This window comes from Chrysemys picta, chromosome 6, assembly GCF_011386835.1.
Source record: "Chrysemys picta bellii isolate R12L10 chromosome 6, ASM1138683v2, whole genome shotgun sequence".
Taxonomy (NCBI): Eukaryota; Metazoa; Chordata; order Testudines; family Emydidae; genus Chrysemys; species Chrysemys picta.
Window position 1 is genome coordinate 102696389 of NC_088796.1, and position 26044 is coordinate 102722432.

The 26044-nt window shown below is 38.7% G+C and overlaps 1 protein-coding gene across 2 annotated transcripts in view; it reads left to right on the forward strand.

Annotated features, from left to right (window-relative positions):
- SLC24A2 (solute carrier family 24 member 2) overlaps positions 1-26044 on the forward strand; it is a 176668-nt gene that overhangs the window by 123634 nt on the left and 26990 nt on the right. For both annotated transcript variants that reach the window (XM_005297688.5, XM_005297689.5), the window contains 2 exons: positions 11493-11591; positions 13599-13705. In XM_005297688.5, coding sequence (XP_005297745.1) covers positions 11493-11591; positions 13599-13705 — 206 coding nt within the window. The remainder of the gene's footprint in view (positions 1-11492; positions 11592-13598; positions 13706-26044) is intronic.

Consider the following 26044-nt stretch of genomic DNA (forward strand, 5'->3'; position numbering starts at 1 on the left):
TTCTAAGCTTAATGGTACCTGATTCTTTTTGAATATTTAACTTCATTTGTAAAAGAATCAGGATAACTTAATTGTGACTAGGCCATTCATAAGTCTCCTCTCTTCCTTCATGAAGTTATATACCATAACAAAAATTACCTAGCTTGTATTCTACATAGACTGGGAAGATAATATTTGTTCCATTGAGACCAAACTGCACCCATCCATGTTATGCAGTGCTCCAACAGATAATCAAAAGAAAAATTCCACTGCCATCTTGGGGGGGAAATGTCAATTTTATAGCTGCATGTTGTCAGAGTGATGTTATGTCATAGCCATAAAATACCATTTGTCTCTTAATGTTTAGATAAATCCAAGTCAATATGTACAGCACTGTAGTATGTGCAAGTTAGTTAGCTTAAGCTAACTATGATGATTGACTGAAAAGGTTTTAATGTTACAACTTTATTTCCTGTAACACAGCCATCTTGAAATCACAACTGTGAATTTCAGAGTGCCTACCTATCTATGTTATTTTTGCATTGAACTGCAGTTCTTTCTGATGCCTTCTTTCCAATGCTGGACCATACTGCTTTCATATTTCTGGATTTGTTAAATACTGACTCTCACTGGAAAAAAGTGACTTGTATGAATTGAAAATGTTATTTGCTGTACATTTTGAAGTTTCTCCCTTTACCATAACGAAATTTTTTACAACAGCACTGAAATTAGTGGAGATATTCCAGTTTTCCACTGTTCTAATTGAGAGCAGAATCTAGTGCCAAATGAGTATAAATCATTATTACAATAACATAAATGGATATACATTCCACCCTCCTCTCACTCACTCTCCCCCCCTCCCCCCCGCCACAGTTGATTAAATGATCTGTCCATTTCAAAATTAATCTTGTACTTTGTATAAAAGAGAGTTCTGTTATCTCTTTATCTGGAAGAACTTTCCCATTTTAATGTCTTGACTAGGGCGACCAGATGTCCCGATTTTATAAGGACACTCCCAATTTTGGGGTCTTTTTCTTATATAGGTTCCTATTACCCCCTATCCCCTTCCCAATCTTTCACACTTGGTGTCTGGTCACCCTAGTCTTGACAACTGATCCACACTGATGCTTCTGTGCTGCACAGGAATGTATTGATCTTCCCTTGTAATGTTATATTGGAATATATGCATTTCAAAGTATTGTGCAAGTTACATGGACCATCACTTATCAACTACATTGAGGCAGCAGTGAAACTATTAAGTCACATCCTATCCTTCCTTTTTAGTATTTTTTCTTCAAGCTGGAAGGAACAGTAACATGGATGAACCCTGGCCATTATCTAGACTGCTCTATACATATCTGAATGGTAATACTAGAAGAGCAGAGCAGTTTAAACACTCTCCTCAGGTACCATGGTGTTCAGAAAAACTGTGCCCTCAGTTACATCCATCTAACCCAACTGATTTCAATGAAGGTAGAAATTTTGGGGGCCAGTGAAGATCGGCAGGCAAGAACTCAAATCTAATATTATATCTGAACCCACAACTTCTGCAGGGCTACTCAATTGTCTCATCGCTATGTCAGGTTGATCCTTTTAAAATTAGAAGAGAATTTTGTAAAGATTATTTTAACATTTAAACTCCACTAGCCTTTAGTAATTTTCATGACATCTGGCAGAGCATATTCCTACCTGTTTTTTCCTCATGATCCCATTTCCAGCTCCAGAGAGCATATCTACACTTGCTAGCGATTCTGTTTCCTAACTAGGTAGCAGAATGTAAGAGGGAGTCTTGCCCAGAATATCTGATTCCCCTCTCTTCTGTCTCTTCCATCTAAGGCTATGTCTATACTACAGACTTCTGCCAGCATAGCTATGGTGCTCAGGGAGGTGAATAGGTGTAATCCCGGACTGTCATAACTTTGCCAGCGGAAGCCCCTAGTGTAGACATATTCATACTGGCAAAACTGCACTCATTTTGTTTGTGGGTGTGGTTTACTATACCAGGAAACAGTGCAGATTTGCTGGGATTGCTGCATTCACACTAGGAGTGCTTTGCTGGTATCGTAAACCAGTATTCCTATACCAGTAAAGCACTTCTAGTATAGACATAGCCTGAGGTATTACCAGTATTCTTCATAATCTCACATGAACCAGAGCCTTGAGTCTCAAATTCATTTTCAAATCTACACCCAGTGACCAGAAAGAAATAATACATTCATTTATCATTTCACTTCTTCACAGTGGCTTGTACCCAGATGGAAGTTCCATTTAAAACGGGTCTCTTCGCTGAGATATGAACAGCATAATTGAAAGTACAATTCTAGGCTTTTCAAATTCCATTTCACCACAGTTGTTTAGAAATGATGCAAGCATAGCAGCAAACTCTGTAGAATCAGTATAAAATAGTCAAAAAGCTAAGAGTGGCCATTTTGCCTTAATGGAAGTGGATTCTGCATGGTTACTGCTGTAGTAGCCTTACAAATTCAGACTGTTTAGCACTTACCCCTTTCTGCTGTTGCTCACAGTAAGTAGGCTATTGCTATGTTCGTAATGAGAGCGAATAAATGAAGTTGTTTCTAAAATGCTCCCAGCACTGCAGCAGAGTAGCTAGTTCTCCACTTTTGGCTGTCTCCCTTTTACATTAAATAGATACCACAATTACTGTGGTATTTTCAAGGCTGAAAATGTCAACTCACCAAAAGATCTCAGCTTTCAGGTGTACTTTCTGGTTCCTCCACCTGCCCTACTGAGTCTCCAGCTTTGAATAGCATGAGAGTAGCCAGGGCTGACTGCTGTGATCTGGTTGCTGACTGGCTTTTCCCCTCTCCTCCATCAGGCACCCAGAGACTACTAGGGGAGGAGCCCAGAGAAGAGCTGATCAGAAAATGGGGGGGGAGCTCTGTGCCAAATGTAGATGAAAACCGCAAATGTTTAGTTTGAATTGCAATTGTCCATGAAAATTTCATCTTTCCATTGAAAAACCAAAAACTGCTGCAAACTGAAATTTTCAACCAAAACTGATGGAAAATGGCTTTGTGATGGGAAAAATGGATTTTTTTTTGAGGATAGTAAATACCTTTTGCAAAAACTTTCATTTAGTTGAAAACCCCATTTTCTAGTGAACAAATGTTTGGATGGAAAACCTTTGACCAGGCCTTGGGATGAATAGCCAGCTGGGGAAGGGAGAGAGGGGAGGGAGCTGCAAATGTGACGGATTTGAGGAGGAACTGATGATTTTTGGAAGTATGTGTACTGTTTGGCTACTTCAGAACTTGAAAATTTGCATAATATTTGCATTTGTAAATATTTTGAAAGCTTTTCCAAGACTTTTTGTTGCACTAATGTAGACAAGTTTGGTTGTCGTTAGAAATCCATCTTGAGTGGAGCCTAACAAATTTTTAATATGTTGTTATAGCTTCTGAACAATTAATTAAGGATATGGGTCTGGAGAAAGTCTTTTCCTTTCTGGAAGAGAAATGAGAAGACAAAGAACCAGCATATGCCAGTACTTTTTATTCACATTATGTATGTAATTCTGGTCTCTTTGAACAAAGGTGAAGAATAGACACAGTGCCTCACGAGGTGTTTTAACCAACACCCCGAAGAGTTTGTCCAGATTGGGATTTGTTTGAAATATGTTTGCTGCTCATGGTCAGCCCAGGCCTAGAAGAGACAATGACCAACTAATACATTTTTAAACATGGATCTCTCTGTCTATGCTAGGTGCAAAGGTGTCTATGAGAGGTGCAAAGTTATGTTCAAATTTCTTAGTTAAAATGTGTGTGTGTGTGTTTACAAAGCTGATTTATTTTCTCAGTCTAGACAAACCCAAACACAGTAAACTCTTTACTACTGGAGATGCCAACTCAGCCGGGTGTCCAGACAAAGCTAGCATCCAGATGCAGTTAGCTTGTATGAAATTGTCTAGCTAACAAGGATTTATATTATAAACTATTTTGCTTGAAAGAAGCTTTTGCTTGACATAAATTGGTGGCTAATTTGTTTAAATACACCACCCAATTTCCTTCAGTGGCTCATTAACCCAGTCCACTCAGCTATGGCATTTACATTTAAGCCTTTTGCAGAAAAGCTCATCTTAGATATTTGTTTCAATAAAGTTATTTACTTCATTTCTTATTATGGGCTGAGGGTTGAAGAGGTTGGTGGGATTTTTTTAATCTTAAAATATTTATTAAATATACCATTTGAAAAAAATGCTACAATTACTACATCCATGATCCTCTGATTTTTCTTTAGTCTTGCAGTAATAAAGTATAAATACATGAGAGAAATTATTCCTATAAATATACTATGAATAAAGTAGGTAACTGCTACGTATTACCATACATATGCTGCATGTAGTATGTTATTGATATTAAAAGAACCTAGAAAAATGTCATCTTAGAAAGCACCCTTTATGGATTGGCATAATGCAATTTCCATCCCAAAGCTTCGTGTACTGTAGGTAATACAGATATATCATCTGAGACCATACTATACATTTTCTACCAATGAAGAAAGTAAGGAGATAAGTTATTTTTGTTTGTTTTCTCTGTAGCAACATTAATACTGATGAGACCCTATGATTCCCTTTAGCTTCCCAAAGAGATCTGTCATCATTGTTTCTGCATAACTTCCAAAAAAACCAAACAGGAGATAGTGTTCTAGAAACTTAATTTAGATCAAAGTATGGTATTTTAGAGTTTTCCATTTGGATTTTTCACAAAATATAATCTCCACGTACTATATTTTACATCACACCTCCTTTTGTCATCCTTTCTGAGCGTGGGTGCATTAAATAAAACACAGCAGCATGTGGGTTATCACATTCCAGGATTCCTTTTGTAACCCACTCCTTCGTATAGCTTTCGCTGTAAAGTTGGGAGCCTGTGAGTAGATTTCTTGGGACTGTTCTATTGGCATTCAAATCCTGATAAAGGTTATACCTTCAGCTCTTCTTGCTGAAGTCAGGAGAAGGTGAGAGAGACTAGCACCTCAAAAGATTATCAACAAATCCATTCATTTTAAATTCCAAAGCAGTCAGAAAGGTACCTGCTTTGTAAGTAGCTTTTTGTGCATCAGACTCTTTTTTGTAGGCATTAACCCTATTTGTATTTTTTTTTTTTTGCTTTGTTTTTTGAATCGCAAAATATGGTTTCTAGTTTCTAGGTTTTGGTCTTTTCAGTTCACTTTTCCAGCTCACTTATGTCTCATTGAAGAAACATTTTTTCACTGAATAAAATAAGTATCTATTTAAGATGCTGTAGAACAGATTTTGTAGAACTGTTCCAGATTTATCTTACCAATTTTGAAGCCAGTGTGACTTTTTGGTACATTTTAGAGGTGTGCTACAATTGGACTTTCAAAAGAAACTCAGTTACAATTGCAACTATTGGATTGGATTCAACTAATGTAAGGATTCCAGCACACCTTGATCATGATTGTAATACTTAAATAAATATTTAGTGATGGTGGAGGCTTTCTAATAAGGTATAGGATATAAATTAACGAATTAGTGAAAACAATTCTCAGTAGCAAACGCATACACTTGTTACCTTTGGGAGTCAATGGAGGTTTAGTGATATCTGCAGTGAACCTTTGGAAGAGTCTCATAGAAGACATATGTTTTATAAGTTCTTTGAACCAAGGTTCACGGGCTAGATAGGCAAATAGTGTACTGAGTACAAAACGGGGCAATATATTTTCCCTCTAATTGGCCAGTAGAAGGTGTCTAAAGTATATTCCAAGCTTTTTATGATTCCGGGGTGACTGTGGCCCACTCCCATGAAAGAACAGTAAGGTCTGTAGGACTGTTTGTCTCTGTGAAGAATGTTGCACTACATGACTGAACAAATCTTTGTGTAGTGTGCAATAATAATCACTCCAAAGTTTGTGCACATCTGGAAGAGAAGCGGTACCAGAAGTTTTCAAAAGTGGAGGTCTGTGATTAGCAGTCTCCCATACAAACACTTGCTGTAAGTCTGAACATTCTTGGTGAAACCTGAGCTCCATTAAAGTCAATGGGAATTTTGCCATTGACTTTAGTAGGGAAAGGATTTCACCCTCTTTGCCAGAAAAATGAAAAGATCAAAGTTTCAAGAAATGGCATACGAATAAAAGAAAGAGAAATACTGCAAAGCAGAGCTCAGAGACTTTAGTCAGTAATTACATTCTATCATAAGGCATAAGCACAAATGGACAGAGTTAAAATTGTGTGGGCAACCTGAACTTCCTGACTTTTGAGTCCTTATCTACAGCCTTAGCATTGCATATGTGCAGCTTTTTGCATTTTATCAGAGGTTAATGGAGAACAAGGAAGTTGAAAGGTAAATAAATGGTACATTTATTGTTTTAAAAAAAACAGAATTCATCAAAATGGATATTTCTTTATGTATCATCAAAACAACCATTTGAAAGCCAAATATATTGATTGTACAGTATCTTAATGCAAACTCAGTCTGACCTGTCTCACTAATGGCTCTCTAAATCCAGTTACGCCGTACTCAGTCCTGGGCTTGTCCTGATTACAGACAGAAATTAGCAACAGAATGCCTATTTTGCTTTTTCTCTTTTTACAATCATTTTACCAAGTAAGTCTTGAATGGATCTGTAGTTCTGTATGGACCTTTGATCTAAATGAATTGCTTCACATGCTTTGTTGGCCAAGACATCCTTTGATTGACCTCAGCACCTCACTGAATCAGTTCTCTTGTCCTCCAACAATGAGTTTACTCAAAATGCCCAGAGCAATGGCGCTCAAGCAGGTGGCTTTTCTGTCTAGCCTAGAATGTGGTTCTTTTTTCATGTATGAATAGGGTATCATGAGAGGTCCTAACGAAGATGGCAATTACTTTGTTTTTTAAAGATACAGAAACTGAAACACAACCCCTCAGAAAACACACAGATGGAGGGGTGGAATCCACATTTACTCTGTGATAGCAAACTAAGAGGAGATAGAATTTCTTTCCGATATACTCATTACATATACATTTGTATATTGTGGGCCTGAACCTGGGCACCTCCTAAGAGATGGGGAGCATGCACAATCTCCATTGACTCGTTGCAAGACTGGGCGGTGTATGATGTGTAATTATTTTGGGGACTTTCTGAAGTCACTGGGAGCTTTTCGCTCACAAGGAATGAAGAGTTGGGCCCTTTGTTTAATGAACTAGTGATTCTTCACCTGTTAAAAGTTGAGAGTCATTGGTCTACACTAAAAAGAAATGGGGGAAAATGTCTGTCCTGTCCCTTTTTGTTCTTCAGAATGAATTCTAATTACAGTAATAAGGCACCAAGCGGTCACTGAGTTTTACATATTTTTAGAAAGAATGCAGGGATCACCTAGTAGGGGAATTGTATTTTTACAGTCACTCATCTTCTGTCTCTCACACACGCATGCACATGGACACTCCTACACATTTCAGCCCTGCTTTAATTTTCTGTTTAAAAAAAAAAGCGTACATCATCATAACTACTCGGAACCACAGCACTCCGCTACTGAAGGGGCACAACTGGCAAGGAGGTGCAATGGGAAAACCACGTATGTCCCTAAGACGGGATCTGAATAGGATTGTATAGCACCCAAAATGATATAAAGCATGAGGTACCCCTCAGTGGTTAGGTATTATTTATTTGTATTATGGTAGCACCGAGAGACTCCAAGCCCATTGTGCTAGGTGCTGTACAAACTACAAGACCTAAGTAATCTGAGTTTGTCTATATGGAAAATTATTCTGGAAAAGATATTCCTGATTAATGTCATATGTGATTGCTCTTATTCTGGAAATCCACTGATTAAGATAATTCAGAATAAGGTGCTTTAATTCTGAAATAAGAGCATCTATATGTGGTGTTAATCGGGAATAGCTAATCCATTTTAAATTCACACTCTATCTTATTCTGGATTAATTTTCATGTGTAGGGAAGCCCTAACTAAATTATAATGAATGTAGGGCACTGCTTAGAACTTCTCTCCCCTCCTCCTCCTTCCTTTTATCTCCCTTCCCATCCTATTCAACATCCCTCACCCCAGGGAAAAAGCCTAAGAAAGCAGATGAACCCTGCAGCTTTTCTTGTAGGTCATTAGATCTGGATTATATCAACCCAAAGGGTGGGAAATGATTTCTAGGGCACCTGTGCTTCCCAGGGGTCTATGAACTCAAGCATTTTTGTCTGATCTCAACTGTCATAGTATTTTACGAGGGGAGGAGCAGTGTCTCAGATAATTAGTCCCACAGCACCTAGTTCTTTGTAGAGCAAAACCCATACCTTAAACTCCCCTAGAAATAATTTGGTGGTCAATGCAAATCATGGAGCATAGGTGTAATACAAGCCCCATTTAGAGTGTACTGCTTTAATCCAGACTTGAAGTGACAAAGGCATGGTTAACTGACAAAATCCAGGTCTGAAATGAAAAGTTTTAAGCGTTTTGCCAAGTGCAAATGATTAGAAGCACTCTGGTCCAGTCAGGATTCCTTGTGGGGCTCTGTCTCTCTGTGAAAGGGTGCATCATGCACTTCTCCTGTGCTCGGAAAACTCCCCAGACTGGTGTTTGGGGGAGGAATTGCCCCATCTTCCTCCTATCCCTCCTCAGTGCACAGGTGCTCACCTGGGATAGTGTCTCTGCTATGTATTTGCTGGCTGGCCCCTCCACAAAAGCCTCACTCTTCCCCACCCCCTTGGGCACCAGTGCGAGGCTAGTCACATTGTGGCCCCAAGGATGGAGAAGAAGGAGGTACAGTGATATAATGATCATAACTAGGATTACTGGGCAAAAAGTGAAATACATAACATTTTCTCTTAATGTTAAGAAGCACTTCCTTGAAGTGATCTCTGGCTGTAGAATAATCTTGCAAAGAGAGTGATGGATACTTCATCTCTTTGGACATTTAAAAGTAGGTTAGAAAATGTATTGGAGAGAAAAACCTGGCACCGGGAGAAAGATGGGCGTGGTCTACAGCAGAAAGTTGCACTGGTTTAATTTAAACCAGTTTTTAAACTGATATCAAACTACTCTACCTCGATATAACGCTGTCCTTGGGAGCCAAAAAATCTTACTGCGTTATGGGTGAAACCGCGTTATATCGAACTTGCTTTGATCCGCCGGAGTGCGCAGCCTCGCCCCGCCTCCCCCCTCCGGAGCACTGCTTTATCGTGTTATATCCGAATTGGTGTTATATCGGGTCACGTTATATTGCGGTAGAGGTGTAGTTCAAAAGTGTGGGCAGCTTTAGTTCAGTTTAAGAGTGGCTTAGTTTGGTTTGGTTTAAACCCATTCCTAATTGACAGAAACTAAACCACACAAAGCCATTCTTGCATTGAAATAAGAGCCTCTACGCAGGTGTTTGCATTGGTTTAACTAAATTGGTTTAAAATCACACTTTAAATTAAATCAGTTCAGCCTTCTCATGTAGCTACACCTATGGACTAGATGATAGTCTAATAGGTATTTTCCATCACCAATTTATATGATTCTTGCTGAAGGAACTATCATAAAATAGCATGAACATCAGCAGGGATGCTGAGTCTTAGAGCACAAGTAAACATGAAGTGAAGAATAAATGTTCCACACAAAATACAAGTTGAGACTTTTTTAAAAGCCTCTTTTTTTCATTTACCTGTGCTCCCAAGAATGTAGTAATATACCTGGGACATTATAGGCCAGATCTTGAAAAATGCTTATGTACCCATCTTGGACACTGCCACCCCCAATTCATGTGTGCAAACTGCCATGTCTGTGTGAGTGCAAGCACACAATCCTCCACAACTTGTGTGCACACCATGTTTTTCACTCATGTCAGGCATGCACAAAATTGTGCACACACTTAAGATGACTCCTGTGTTGTAAATGGAAATACTTGACCTTTTCGGCATTACATTATAAAATAATTGGTGTGACTGTTCTCTCCTTTTTTCTTTTCCTTTCCCTCTTCAATTCATCTCACACTACAGGCTCTTCCCTTTCTCTATCCTTTTTTCTTTATTCAACTTTCTGTATCTTCTTCCTCTATGTCTTTGAATTATAGTCTCTGGCATTGACCCTGCACAATGGGGCCTCTTACTTTTCACTGCCGTTCTGTTCTGCAGATGGTTCTGTTTCACCTTGTGCACTGTATAGCGAAACATTTCAAAATCCCCATATACATTTTTTTAGCAACTGAAAAAGAAACTGCCTGTGGTATTCCCTACTGTTCTTCTGGCCGAACACATGTTATTTTACAGTGTGATGTTTATAGAATAATACTTGCAACTGAATGGAGCAAAGCTCATGACTTTTCATGAGATTCTTTTATTATTTTTCTCATCAGGTGGATTGTGGTTGACCATTTATTCCATTCCCACATAAATGATTGTTTCCGACATCTTGGTGCATTAGCGTGTAATTATTCCATTATGGTATCCAGCTTTCTACGCATTCCCAATTTTTTTTTGAGGGGGAGAGCAGAGGCGGTATTTATTTTATTTTAGACCTCTGATTCATTTGTCCATTTCATGTAAACAGCACAGGCTGATTTTATCATAATTATGACTTACATTTGGAAATGGTGACATTCTAATATAAATCAAAGTTTGTTTATGCATGGCTTCTCTTTACTTTCTGTAGTTAATTGACAGAATGTATCCTTTGGGTAGTATTGCTTGATTTTAATGAAATACCTTTTTGTCCTAAACCATGCAAGTCTTTGCACCCCCCAAAACTCCAACTGATTTCAGTGGGAGTTTAGGGAGAGCAAGAATTGTAGGATAGGACTTTCATGTCATATGTTTGTTTTGAATTAAGCCTGCATTCTACCTAATCTGTAATATTTACAATGAAGGAGGAAGGGGACAGAAGAAATAAATCATAAACACATATATTAGGATAAAAACATACAAGGAACATAAACTGATACCATAGGGCATAAACCAACCATTACAAGACAAGCAGAGAGCTACTGTACAAGATTGTAGAGAACAATGTAGCACTAACTGGCCTGGGTTGGGAATAAAATTAGCCTATGGGAAGGTTATTTAGAAATTGTTCATTATGGGGATTCTTATGCGTTTTTCAGAAGTATCTGATACTGGTCACTACTGGGGACAAAATACTGGACTAGATGGACCACAGATCTCATCTAATATAGCAATTCCTATATTCCTATAGAAGACCAGAAATTGTGTTTTTTATTTACAGCATTTTTATTTATTTGCTATTCATCTTTAATTTTTTTATACCAGCACTTATGTTATGCAAACTTGATTGACTGCATCACCAGTAAAATAATATTTTTTTTATTCTCTTTGAGTTTTAGGGCAAAAACAAACATCTTTTTTAAATTCTTAACTCTGTAAGAAACAAAAATATGCATATGCATGAATGTCAAACAATGTTTAATAATTAGTTAACTTTCTATTTGGGATAGATAGAAATTAATTCTTGGTTTTGATTTATAGAGCAAAAGCTGGAAGCTATTACAGAAAAATGTAGCATCTCAGAATGGCTGCACTTGAACAATGACAATGTTTTCTTTTAGGAAAGTTCAAAGAGAAGGCCTCAATTCTTCATAAAATTGCCAAAAAGAAGTGCCAGGTGGAAGACAGTGAAAGACGGAATGGGGCTGCTAATCATGCTGGTAAGTATAAGAGTACAGAATTATTTCTTATTGTTTGGGGTATATTTGCTATGTGTTACTCTACTTACCCAAGAAAATAAATAAACCTACATTTTTTCAGACTTGAGTGCCCTCTAAATCCATATCTGGACTCCCAAATGGGAACCTGATTTTCAGAGATGCTTAGCACCTGCAACTCCAAATGGGTTGGATTGGTATAACTGAGTGAAAAATTTGGCTCATAGTTTGCCCAATGGACTATTTCATACAGTGGGTCAGATTCAAGCTGTACACGTGTAAATGCAGAATAACTCCAGTGACATTACAAGATTTACTCTGGATTTTGACCCATTCATTTCTGGTAGGCCATTAGAGTCAGTCATTTGAGCCAAACAAGGCTAAATTTTCCTCTCTCATCCATGTATTCTATTCGGACTCCCTAAAAATTGTGCATGAAACCCCCATAGACATGAATGGGAGTTCTGTGCATAAAGAGAAAATAGAATAAAACATCCAGAGAGCTGTTGTGCAAGGTTGGAAAGAAGAATGTGCACTAATTTTGGAAATGTTCTAAAGTAAGATTGATAAAAATATGGAGACAAATTCTATCCTCAGTTATGTCCCTGGAACCCCATTGACTTCACTGATGTTTGGCAGGTGTAAGTAAGGGCCAAATTTTGACCATGATGCTTTATTTATTTATAACATTACCAGGCCATTTGACTCTGGTATTGGGTTCTCTCTGCATGTGGAGAATACTCACTGAGATCCACCAGGTGTGCAGTTTGGACACTTACATACATTTTCCATACACCTGAAATAAATGTGCATTTTATGTGGGTCATGTATCTCCACACTTGCAAGGAGAAGAGAATATAGGGTTTGAGATCTACCCTGTGGATTTAAGAGCAAAAATGTTGCCCTTAGAGAGGTATTATGATTGTTGCTGCAAGCCATGTGGTCTGTCAGAGGAAAATCCTGCCTATCTTGCATTGGCACGCAAACCTTGATAGCAATGTTCTGTTGTGCAAGGGGGAGACTGCAATGAGGGGGTCATAGTAGCCTGCTGCAAGGTATCTTTCTTATGGGGAAAGGATTGGGGCTGGGCCGTAGGAGGAGCAGGCTTGCGGTCGGTAGGTTTGTACGCACGGCTGATCCACTAGCCAAAAGGTATGTGGACTAGTTGTATAGTGGGTACTGTTATTTGCAGTCTGCAATAGCAGCCACAGAGTTGCTGCACAGCTTCTCTATATCCTGACTATGAATTGGAAAAAATCCATGCTTCCCAGCCCCGTATATACCACCTACACAAACCCCATTTACTCTTTTTTTTTTTTTTCAAAAAGAATATTCAGCTCAAAACTTATACATTGTTAAAACAACAACAACTTAAGTCACCTTCATGTTTCTTTTAGCCACTGCTTTACCACTTAATGTTCATTGCAGTGGAAAAAAACAAAAAAAACCTATCAAATGAATCTGGTAAAAGCTGAATCAGTTTGACACTTGCCAGGACCTTACTCTATATCTAGTTGCACTTTGACACTGAGTCAAGCAATTGGATGGAATACTTTGTTAATATAGCATAATGCTGAGGAAAGTAGCCCACAAGCAGTTAAATAATCTCAGATATACTGCACTTTGCACTGCTGCTGTGATCTCAGATTTTAATTCAGGATGAATGTGAGTGCAGCAGTAATGCAACCACACAGCTATATTTACTTCTTTGTACAGCAACATCAGATAAAATACGTCTTATTGTGTCAGCTGTTGTTAGAGGCACTTCCTCATGACTTCTGACTGTTCAAGGATTTCTGGCCATTACTATCTTTATCTAATAATAACAGCTGAAATTTTGACATGTCTATTGTTTAGAAGATTCCTTGAATGATCATAGGGAAAGGAATTGCATTACACAAAAATAAACGGTTCACTAGTAACACTTGATAATTCAAATAGACTGAAATATGAGTGCAGTGTTTTATCTGTTCTTTGTTCTGTTTTTTTCATTTATGGATGATGTTACAGAAAAAATTGAACTCCCAAATACTACAAAAGTGGAAGTTGAAGTAACACCACCAAATGATGGTTCAGGACCAGTGCAAAATGGAAACATTGCCCATGGAATTGAAGAGGTTACTGTCTTTTATTTTCTTTCTCTCTCTTTCTCTTTACCCTGATAAACATATTCCTGTCTGTTTTTACTATTTTGGAAAGCTAGTGAGTTGGCTTTTACCAAGTAGGATCTTGCTGTTTCATGCTCTTAGACCTGAAGCTACAGCTCAAGGCACTATGGAGAGAGAAAACCTCATAAAAAGCCATTCTTGGCACTGAAGTTCATACCGTGGTTTACTTTAAGTTTAAACTATGCAGACAAATTCTTAGCATTTTCCTTAGATAAGTTCTAGCAAAAGTTGCTCCACGCTGGGAAACTGCAGGGAAATGCTATCCCTGTTGTTACCTTAAATCTCTACTCTGCTACTGCTTCCCACCCTAGACACCTCAGACTCATTCTGGCAGCTGTTTTGCACATTTCTATAAAGTAGTCACACTGAAACTTAAATTCCTTGAAATTTGAAAGCATTTTCCATTCTCTTACAAATATATAAAGTCTTATTTTTACAAAAAATATGAATTAAAATTTGAACACAGACCATTTTGAGAGAGAGTGGCCTATTTTCAGGCAAAAATTATCTCTGCAGTTATAAGAGATAAGATACATTTCACAACTGCAGTATGAAAATAGTGATTTTGATTAAAAGTAAAATGTCAGGGTAAAAAATATCCTTAATAAATATTTTAACTACTTTAGCACAGCTCAAGAGTTTATTTTTGAGAAGTATACATACATGGCCTCAGTCCTGCAAATGTTTAACTTCACACATTTTTGTAGTCCCATTAAAGTCAGTGAAAATTAAGTATGTGAATAAAAGTTTACAGGACTGAGGCCATAGTCGGACCTCTTATGAAAGAGAATGGCGTCCTTCCTAAAGCTTTATCTCAGGGTTTGGAAACAGCTGATACATGCCTATACACTATTACAGAACCTTTCTGAAGATATTATCATGTTCCCCATAAATAAAGCAGTCTCTAGTTGTGGTGGTGAAGAAAACCTGAAATACGTGAATGAAGTGTAACTGAGTTGCAGAGATGAACAGAGAGCCTGGAACTATAGCTCTGAAAGGTGTGAACTGCGCCATTCATCTCGGTGAGGTGTTAACTCTGATGCCCACTGCTGACCATTCAAATGTCACCATTGTTAACTATTTCATCCCTCATGTAAAAAGAGAGAGGAAGAATCACAGACTTACACATTTTACTATGAATGGTGTCTCAATTGCATGCCACAAATGGGCGATGTGTGATATATGTAAAGATGATTATTTTTCCCCAGTCAAGGAACCTAGGAGAGCCTATAGGCATATACAAGACCCACCACTGAGTGGGAATCAAGCTCAGAGAACTGCACAGTCATATTTTAAACACCTGCCCAATCTATTGTGAATGGCATCTCATTTTGACAATTCAAATGGGTGAAGGGTATTATGTGTGTGGCTTTTGGAACAGTAACACCACTGTTTTATTTCTACTCTGATCTCTGGTTAATATTTCTAGAGCAGAAATTGTTGTTCATTAGGGACTTGATCCAGCTCTTATTGAAGTCAAATGCAGTTTTTTTCAATGGGAGCTAGAGGAGGCCCTAGGTGAGACACTTTTAACAAAAGAAAGAATGAAATGCCAAAAAGCAAGTTTATGAAAAACAAAATTATATTATTGGGTGCAACACTCTGCATAGTTATGTCTTACAAGGGACAGAAAATACAGTCAAAGTGCATTTACAAGGGGAAGTCATCTGAGTTCATATATTTGTCTACAAGCCTGAAAATAACATAAGATGCACAGTAAGATACTGGAGGTGATTTCTGCTAACTGGAGAGGTTTCTGTTTATTTCACACAGCAAGTGGTGGAGAGATCACAAGAGAGCTGTACCCCATAGGTGTTTTATAAAGCACAAGATGCGGCCAAATGCATTTAATCCTCTCTGTTAATGGAGTTATCTGACCTCTGGAGATAGGAATGGAATAATGTGCTCACAAGACCACCTAAAGAGACCATGAAAAATATGTTGCTTTATTATCCTGGTTAATTAGGCTGTGAAAAATGAAAGTTGAATGTTGTGTCAAAAGAAGAGGATGCTGGCAATTTGCACAGTAAATTACAGTTTCTGTAAACTGTGCCATCCAGATGGATTGTCCCCCTATACTACAGAATCATCATCAGCCAAGCAAAACATGCCCCCTAAGCGAAGTAGTTGGGTATCACTCCTTTTAAAAGGATCCTCAACAAATTACACATTAATTCATGGAGAACGTTCAGCTTTCATAAGGTAGCTAATATCACTATTGTCTACACTTGAAACACTACAGCGGCACAACTGCACTGCTCCAGCTGCACTGCTGGAGTGCTTCAGTGTAGACACTATCTATGCAGAGAGGAGGGGTTCTCCCACTGGTGTAGGTAAGCCACCTCCCCAAGAGGTGGTAGCCTGGTCAACAGAAGAATTTTTCTGTTCACCTAGCACTGTCTACACTGGAGGTTATGTCGGTTTAACTACGTCACTCAGTTGTGTGAATTTTTCACATTCTTTAGCTATGGCAATGTAAGTTCCCAGTGTAGATCAGCCCTATTCAATGTCCACTTGGGACATGTTCTGAGAGTCTGAATTCATTGCTGAACCAAAATAAATGTTGAGGCCGGTTTTAACATTAAGCAAAAATGTGTATAAGAAAAGAAAAAAATCCAGCGAGTGATATTAATTCCATTCCAGTAGGCTGATATAATCATTGGCGCATTGTTAGGTTTTATTATCCTACAATAGCACTGAATAACCTATTGTGGTGTAGATGAATAATAATTTTGTGGCACACATGAATATTCTAAATGATCCAGTTTACAATAACTTAGTAAGGAAATCGATCCTGCCTATAGTTAACTCCTGAGAAATTATTCAGGAAAAACAGTGAAGGAAGAGCAATTGTATTTCATAGAAAGGTTCAGATGTTGTAATTTTGCATTATAATGAAGTGGATTCTTAGCCAGTTCAAAAATGGGTCAAGCAGCCTCATCATCCAAGACAGAAAATTTGGTGGTTTCATTTCAAATAACTGCAGGACAAGCAAATAAAATTATTGCAAGGTTACAATACTGAGCAAAGCTTGGTTTGTTTTTTGTTTGTTTTGTTTTATTTTCCTAAACACTTAACTTTCAGTGAGGCAATGCTTGAAATTTTCATGTCAGATCCTGCAGGCATTAGTATATGCTCAAAATGTACTGCACTGCAGTAGAGGTGAGATGCATTATTTATCCCAGTCAAGAGTAGAGAAGCTTACAACCTAAAGAATGCATGAGTAATTTTGTACCTTCAGCTCCATCAGTCTGGAAGAAAAGTTTTAGGGGTTCACTTGCATAGGCAGAGAGCAACTAGACAGTGACCTGGCCTCAGTTATTCATGTCTTTGTCACCACTCAGCTGGACTACAGCTGGAAGTTGAAGCTAAGTAGATGAATTCAGAATGGAAATAAGGTGTAAAATTTTAACAGTAAGAGTAATTAACCATTGGAACAATTTACCAAGAATTGTGCTGGATTCTCCATCACTGACAATTTTTAAACCAAGACTGGATGTTTTTCTAAAAGATATATGCTTCATATAAGGTCAGACCAGATGATTACAATGATCCCTTCTGGCCTTGAAATTGATTAATCTATAAATACTAACAGTTACATTTTGAGGCAGTCTTTCCAGGCCCCATTTCCACAGTCTCTCTACTTTTCTTCTTTTCCAATGATTGCCACTTGAAACTGAAGGAACATAAATCCACACCGTGTAGAGGTCAAGCATAGGAGTTTATTACACACAGTGCTGGCAGAGTGTCACCTTGCTTATTAGGCTCAGAGACGCTGTCAATCAATTGATTACAATAGAATATATAGATTTTCCATGGGCAGGGGAAAGTGATGGGGTAGGCAGTTCCACACCCCAGGATAGGTTTTACAGCAAGACAAGATAGCACATTAGCCAATGGTTAACAGGTTACATAATGTCTCCGCCCATGATCTCAAGTTAGCAAGTTAACATTTGTGACAAAGTTCCTCCTCTATCTTGGTGGGTCCTGCGCTTATTGGTAGATTTTCTTGCCTCAGAGATTCACCATGTGGGTTGGGGAACAGCCCAGAGACCTTCCCCTCTGGAAGAACCCACAGTCCAGGTCAATTGGGAGGTTTGTGGGGAACCTGGGCCCACTCTCTACTCCGGGTTCCAGCCCAGGGCCCTGTGGACTGCAGCTGTCTATAGTGTCTCCTGTAACAGCTGCATGACAGCTACAACTCCCTGGGCTACTTCCCCATGGCCTCCTCCAAACACCTTCCTTATTCTCACCACAGGACCTTCCTCCTGGTGTCTGATAACACTTGTGCTCCTCAGTCCTCCAGCAGCATACCCACACCCTCTCAGCTCCTTGCGCCTCTTGCTCTCAGCTCCTTACACTTGCACCACAAACTGAAGTGAGCTCCTTTTAAAACCCAGGTGCCCTGATTAGCCTGCCTTAATTGATTCTAGCAGCTTCTTCTTAATTGGCTCCAGGTGTCCTAATTAGCCTGCCTGCCTTAACTGGTTCTAGCAGGTTCCTGATTACTCTAGTGCAGCCCTTGCTCTGGTCACTCAGGGAACAGAAAACTACTCATCCAGTGACCAGTATATATCTACCAGACTCCTGTACCCCACTGGTCTGGGTCTGTCACGCATTTAATTAATACTTTGATAAAATGTTGTTAATATAAAATATATATGTTGAATTCTGATTTGGAGTCCATAGGAATGAAGCAACTCCTTTGATTGTCCAACAGGTACATTCCTAGGGGTTAAAACAAAGAATTGGTGAAAGTATATGACAATAAAGATTGTCTCCTTTGTGTTTTAAGGCAGGCATTGGTCCCTGGGAAAGGGAGGTGGGAGGAGGCCATATCTTATACTGACATGTGCCAACCTTTCATAAACTCAAGGTTGGATATGTGGGAACAACATCTCCCTACAAACCCTTCAAAACTGTCACTGCTTAACTATCCATAAAAATATATTTGTATAAATATAAATTCCATATAAGCTGGGATTTTAAAAAATTGTTCTGTTTCTCTTTGATTGTCATAACATTAAAATACTTCTGTAAGAATCAGATAAACACTAATTCTCTTTTTTGCACATTGACCCTTGACAAAGGTACCCCTGCTTGTCTTTGGCTTGAACACTGTTAGAATATTTGTCTTAGCTGGGCCTGACTGTGGTACTACCCTAAAGCTAAAGAGTAGGAAGAAGGAAAGGAACAGGCCTTCCTGAAGTGCCCAGTCAATGCTGGGAAAGTAGCATAGACCAGACAGAAGCGGGAGAGACAGGCATTGAGTAGAGTGGAAGGAAAACTCAGTGAAGAGTAGGAGATGATGAAGAGGAAAGGCAGAAAAAAGGCTATGGGAAGGAAAAAGAGTGGGGGGGCAGGGTGAAAATTAAGGTGCAATTTTAGGTAAAAGGAGCAATTGCCCCCACAAAGAATCTGCCAGTCATCTGGTACAGCAACTGAGGGTGTCAGAGGCATTCTCCACCTTGAAGGATCAAGCCCCACATTTGCCTTCAGGGGAAAGCCACTGTTCTGAAAACTGATGGCTGGGGAACAAGTGTGCTCAGGATGTAATTTTACTGCCAGAAGCTGGATCATGGAACGCTATCATAGCCTGTTTGCATTCTGAACCGGCAAAATCTGCAAGGGAAACTAATTGTCTTCTGTCTTGTGCCTACCATATCACATTTCTGTTATTCAGTTCCCATGTCAAGTATACACAGGGTCACATTTCTGGCAATTTTATCCTTCATTAGTCCAAATTGTGATAGCTCAATCTAAATCTTTAGATCAGAAACATAATATTTTGAAGTTCTGTATTTGATGCACATTTGTCTGAAGTGAAATGCATCCACAATCTGAATACTGGAATTATTGTTTTCGATATACCAGCCCCAGAAGTGTGTATAGATAAACTCTTTCTTCTTGTTTACAAATACTTTTTTTTAACTAAAACAATGAGCAAAGGCCTCCCAGCAAAGAAGAGAAGAGGGGCTTCTTAGGGTGATCTGAGGCTAAGCTAGAGGAATAGGGAAATTTTATTTATTTATTTATTTATTTATGTAATAACATTTTGAAATTATACTTTATTTTAAAAAGGTAACTCTGTCTGACATCCCTCTGTTTGTTCTTTCCCTTTCCTTCTCCCTAGTTTGTTCTTGTTGTTGTTGTTGTTGTTGTTTTGTTTTTTGTTTTGTTTTCGTACATTTTTTCCTGAGTCTAATTTCTCCTCCCTTCCCTCTTTTTTTTTTTTAGTGTTGTACTCTCTGGCTGAAATTCACTCCTATACAAAGTGCAAGCACAAGGCCTATAAACCACTTGTAGAAGGCTGGATGAATTTCACCCTACTTCAGACCTTCTTTCTCTCTGTTCTCTTCCTCATTCATCTTTCTCTCTTCCCCATCCTCAGTATCTTGCTCCTTCCTTTCTTCCCAGGCCCATCTTCAAATTCTCATCTCCTGACCCCAGTTTTCTCCAGCAGAGGATCTAAGTTCTGCTGGACCTCTTGCCAGACCAGGGCTCCAATCCATGGAATAAGCCCAGATCTCTGCTTATTCTGCCACTGCTTGCAGGAGTCTTGAGAGGCCTTCCCTTGTAGCCCTGTCCACCAATCCAAGCCAGTTATATTAATGTTTGGTCCAATCCAAGTCCCATTGAAGTCAAAAGGAGTGACTCTTATTGACTTTAGTGAGTGTTGGTTCAGCCCTCTTGAGAGGAAAAAAATACACTGGGATAATTTTTTTTCCAATCCAATCTGTAAAATGTTCCTTTTTTTGTCCTAGTCAACCTATGCTTTCTTCCCTCTTGCAGTGTATTCCATCTTACTTTGGATTTAGTCCTAGTTATTGTAGTTTTCCTTTTGACCTTTAACAGGTTTCCATGAAGGAGAAAAGTCTATTATATAATACAGTATATTTATAGCTTAGTACTGAGCATGTCTGACAAAATGAAAAGAGGACTAGAAGGACAGTGATGATATTCCATTAAATATTTTATAGGTTGCCATATAGAGAAATGATCCTTCTGAAAGTTCTCCCTCCCCATCCCCCTTAACAAGTACTTGATTAAGCCGCTTCAGCTGTAATCATTCTAACCTGTGGCTTTCCTAAAAATAGCATCCAATTTCAAGTTAACACCTTCTCCTCCCGCCTCCCACACTTACACACACACACACACACACACTCTTTCACCAGTTTCCATGGAAACCTAATTGGAAAACTTATATATGCCAACCATCTCAAAGATAACTTTTAATGAAAAGAAAAGGCACCTTGGATGCAATGAGAACACATCACTAAACCTTCATTGGTTTCAGTGTGATTGCTAAACAGCTTACTTGAGCAACTGTGGTAAAGTGGATTTAGCTTTCTTTACCAAAGAGCAGCACATGGTTAGTGCATTTCAGGACAAAGCTCTTGTCTGAGGCATTTATTCTCTTCCAAGGAATGTGTGGCCCTTTTCATCAAATTAGCGTGATTTGAATCTAAATATAGGCGTGCTCTCAGTCACTGGATGTGTTTCCCAAAATATGTTAAATGCTTCAGTTTGGGAAAGAAAGGGGAAAAGCCTTTGTTGAAAGGTAATAATCTATCCCAAAGTGCCTGATATTCTTTTGATCAGCAAGCATATATTTTCTGCTGCCTGAAAATCTTCTCCTTTGCCTTTTCATTGAGCCTGAAATAATTATACAGATCTCTCTTGTCAACTTAACTTTTATGTAACTTCGAGATCGTTGCACTGCCATAAAATGGGATTGATCATTGTATTCCCATGGCTATTTACTGGTCTGTTCTACATTTTTTTCTACTGCACACCTTTTTCTCTCTTTTTTTTGAAAAATAGGACAGTGGGAAAGAGGCTACAAGACGGGCTTACTCATCAGTTACATCTCCAGATCACTAGGATTGTTATTTCCATTTGCCGGCCTGCTGAGCATAGCTTGTAATACAGCACTCTACGTGTCTCTTTCTGTACCCACCAGTGAACGCTGCAGCGTAACTTTGAGGGAAATAAATGGGTACAAGTTCAGGATTTTCTAGTTTCCCAGGATTCCAGCAGTAGACCTGGAAGGTATACAGATTGCAGTTATGGCATATGGATTAAAAATCATCCACATATTCCTTATCAGCATAAAATCCAGCCAAAGAAATCTAGCCTCCTCTTGGTGGTTCACAGTACATGGAGGATTTACATACACCCTTACCAATGTGAGTTACCTAAGTAAATGGGATGTATCCTAAGAAGAAATAGATGCAGGGTAGCATAACTTGAATTTTTGCCACATGATTCCACAAGGAGAGGTTGCTCTTGTCTTAGGTATTTATATGGCCACTGTTACTGTAGGAGCTCAGCACCTCATAAACTTGAATTTATTTAGCCTTACAACACCTCTGTTAAATAGGGAGAAGTATTATTATCCTCCCATTTTACAGATGGGGAATTGGGGGACAGAGGCTAAATAACCTGCCCAAGGTCATCCAGAAAGTTTATGGTGGAGCAGACTTGAGACCCAGACTAGCATCCTAACCCACTTAGCTGTCCTCCCTCTCTGTCTCAGTGAGGACATAAAATAGCCTGAGATTTGCTTTTTTGTAGAACAAAAGTAGATCTTAACATTGAAAAATAAGATATCAATTTGAGGCAGGTGACATTTTGAGATGTCATCCTATTTTTATCTTAATTCCCTCATTAAGAAAGATCATGTTGGTGGGTGGTGTCCACTGTCTAGAAACAAATAGCCACGACTGTCTTTTGTAACACTAAGAAGCAGAAAATGGATAGGAACACTCTTACACGTGGTATGATATCTATCCTTCAACATGATCAAAGTGAATCATAAGTGGTCCCTGTCTGCCTGTTTACCATTTTCACTGGAAACCTGATGCTAATTCTGTGCTGATTATCTGTGTCAGGAATCAATATACAGGAGAAAAGCACAAACAGAAAAATATATAGTCCTTGTCTAATTTGGGACACTATAATGAGGCTCAAAACTTAATATTTTTAACTCATATGAGATCCCTGTTATAAGATGTAATCAATTTATTGTAAGCAGTTAATAAGTATTTACACACTTGGGAACACTGATACATTTTGGAGTGGGTTATTTTATTTGTTTTTCAGACTTTTTTACATCCAGAACAAAATGCAGTTTTCAGATGCAGTTCTAGATGAACAACTGTTTTTCCTGAAAAAAGAAGAACAGAAGTACTTGTGGCACCTTAGAGACTAACAAATGTATTAGAGCATAAACTTTTTTTTGCGGATACAGACTAACACGGCTGCTACTCTGAAACCTGTTTTTCCTGAGTAATATATTTTGAGCATAAGTATCTAAACAGACAATTCTTCTCTGCTGTTTGCTAGAAGCAGTGAATACACTATGATTTTGGCAGATGGGAATCGGTATAATCTGTTGGTTATAAATAAAAGAGTTACTGATGAAATGTCACCATCTGTTGGCATTGTTGAAATGCTCTGAGTCATACAGCCATTACTTTTCACTGTAAAGTTTTCTCAGAAATGGCCTGATTATGAGTAAACTAATAGGAGATGGTGTCTAAGGAGTTACAGGGAAGTATCTAAAGAAGAAATTACTGAAGTTGGAGGAGAGTGTCATTTTAATTTATTGTAATGTGACAAATGCAAGAGCTGAAGTACAGAAAAATCAGACTCTGACTTTATAGAGAGTATCTCAAAAGACAGTATTGAAAGTAAATTTGTTGTGGAAATTAAAATAGGAGACACATTCCAAAATTATTTTCCCAACCTTCATTTCTGTAAAATAAAAGCTTGATTTTTTTGTTGTTGCAGACCCACAATGTAACATGTAAAGGGGATATCTGTCTAGTGTAGTTCTTAGTACATTTGTATTGATTGATTGATTTATATGTATTGCGGTAGCACTTACAGCAGTGGTCCCCAAATTTTTTCCGTCGTACCCCGTCCTTACCCATAATGGAACCTGTCTGGGCCCTCTCCAGGAACTGTGATGGGGAGCCACAGCCGGGAGTGGGGCCAGAGCTGCTGTTGCGAGTCGGGGCCTCTGGTTAGGGACCCAAGCTGGGGTGGGAGTGGGGCTGGAGCAGAGCTGGGGGCAGAGTGGGGCTGGCCAGCACTCTCTCCCTGCCCCCTATGGGGGTTGGGCATGGCCCTGCCATGTCCCCCGAATGTTTCTCCATACCCCACAGTTTGGGGACTACTGACCTGGAGGCTCAGTCAAGGATCTGGGTCCATTGTATTAGGCACTGTTCATGCACACATAAAAAAAGATGCTTTCTGCTCCAAAAAACTTACTGTCTAAGTATAAGATGAGAGAAAACAGTTGAATATAACCCGCGGGCAGAGAGGGGCAGGGAGCATAGCACAAGGGAATAGTGATACGATTAAGATTTGTGTAGCAAGTAAACCACACAAATTACCTTTTTGTGTAATATCTTTGGTACAGTTACTGTATTATGAACAACTGTAGAGAGTTCGCACATATCTTAATAAAAAAAACACTTGTTATACTGTGACAGGTATTAAATAAGTTTAATGGGGAAGACTATAAAGAATATAATGATAAGTTATTCTCTTCACTGACAGTTCACTGAGGCAGTCAGTTTGAAAGGAACAGTATTCATATATTCTGATGGTTATCTAGAATACTAAAGAATTAGTTCTATTCATAACATGAATAACATATATAGTTATATTTTCCTTGGCATATTCTGATCCATATTTTCAAATGAGGCCTTTAAAATGCACCTGCAAAATTTGTGGGCACATCCATCTGCTTACACCAATGTATATTTGCATGGACAGATGGACATTTACACACGTACGGCCTGATTTTCAACCTAACTTTAACATGACCTCTGTGCGACTGCAGTTATTAGGAATCCAGGCAATGAAGATATCTAAGTACTTCACAACACTCACAAATGTATCCTTTTAGCATTCTTCCTTGGCAGTGCCCTTTGTGCTAGATTGGTATCTGCTTACATTTTTCTCAACCAAATCTCACCAGAGAATGAATCTTTTTGCCCTCTTGCTTTGTTTCTTTCTTGTCATTTCATGAGGGAAACATACCTAGTATTGTTAGACTGGCACATTGACTTCTGATCATACAGGCAGCCAAGGATCATCAAAATTAAATTTCATCGTTAATTATTAAAAACCAGGAATTTTAGTACGGACACGGAAATCCATTTACACTTGAAAATACTCCCCCAAAAATTTATCCCCCAGATGGGTTTAATTCAGAAATATTGCAAGCATCTCTGACTGGTCTAGCTTGAGTTATTTCACTCATAGAATCATTGAATAATAGAATCGTAGGACTGAAAGAGACCTCAGGAGGTCATCTAGCCAAGTCCCTGCACTAAAGGCAGGACTAAGTATTATCTAGATCATCCCTGACAGGTGTTTGTCTACGTTGCTCTTAAAAATCTACAATGACAGAGATTCCACAACCTCCCTAGGCAATTTATTCCAGTGCTTAACCACCCTGACAGTTAGAAATGTTTTCCTAATGTCCAGCCTAAACTGCCCATGCTGCAATTTAAGCCCATTGCTTCTTGTCCTATCCTCAGAGACTAAAGATAAAAAAAATTCTCCCTTGTCCTTGTAACAACTTTTTATGTGCTTGAAAACTGTTATCATACCTCCCACCCCCCAGTCGTCTTTTCTCCAGATTAAACAAAACCAATTTTTTCAATCTTCCCTCATAGGTCATGTTTTCTAGATCTTTAATCATTTTTATTGTTCTTCTCTGGATTTTCTCCAATTTGTCCACATCTTTCCTGAAATGTGGTGCCCAGAACTGGACACGATACTTCAGTTGAGGCCTAATCAGCCCAGAGTAGAGCAGAAGAAATACTTCTTGTGTCTTGCTTCAGTGTAGAATGGTGTTTGCTTTTTTTGAAACAGTGTTACACTGTTGACTCATATTTAGCTTGTGAGCCACTCTGACTCCAAGATCCCTTTCCACAGTTCTCCTTCCTAGGCAGTCATTTTCCATTTTGTATGTGTGCAACTGATTGTTTCTTCCTAAGTGGAGTACTTTGCATTTGTCCTTATTGAATTTCATCCTATTTATTTCAGACCATTTCTCCAGTTTCTCTAGATCATTTTGAATTTTAATCCTATCCTCCAAAGCACTTGCAACCCCTCCCAGCTTGGTATCGACCACAAACTTTATAAGTGTGCTCTCTATGCCATTATCTGAATCATTGATGAAGGACTGGATCATTGATCAGATCTGGACTCAGAACTGACACCTGCGGGACCCCACTTGGTATGCCCTTCCAGCATGACTGTGAA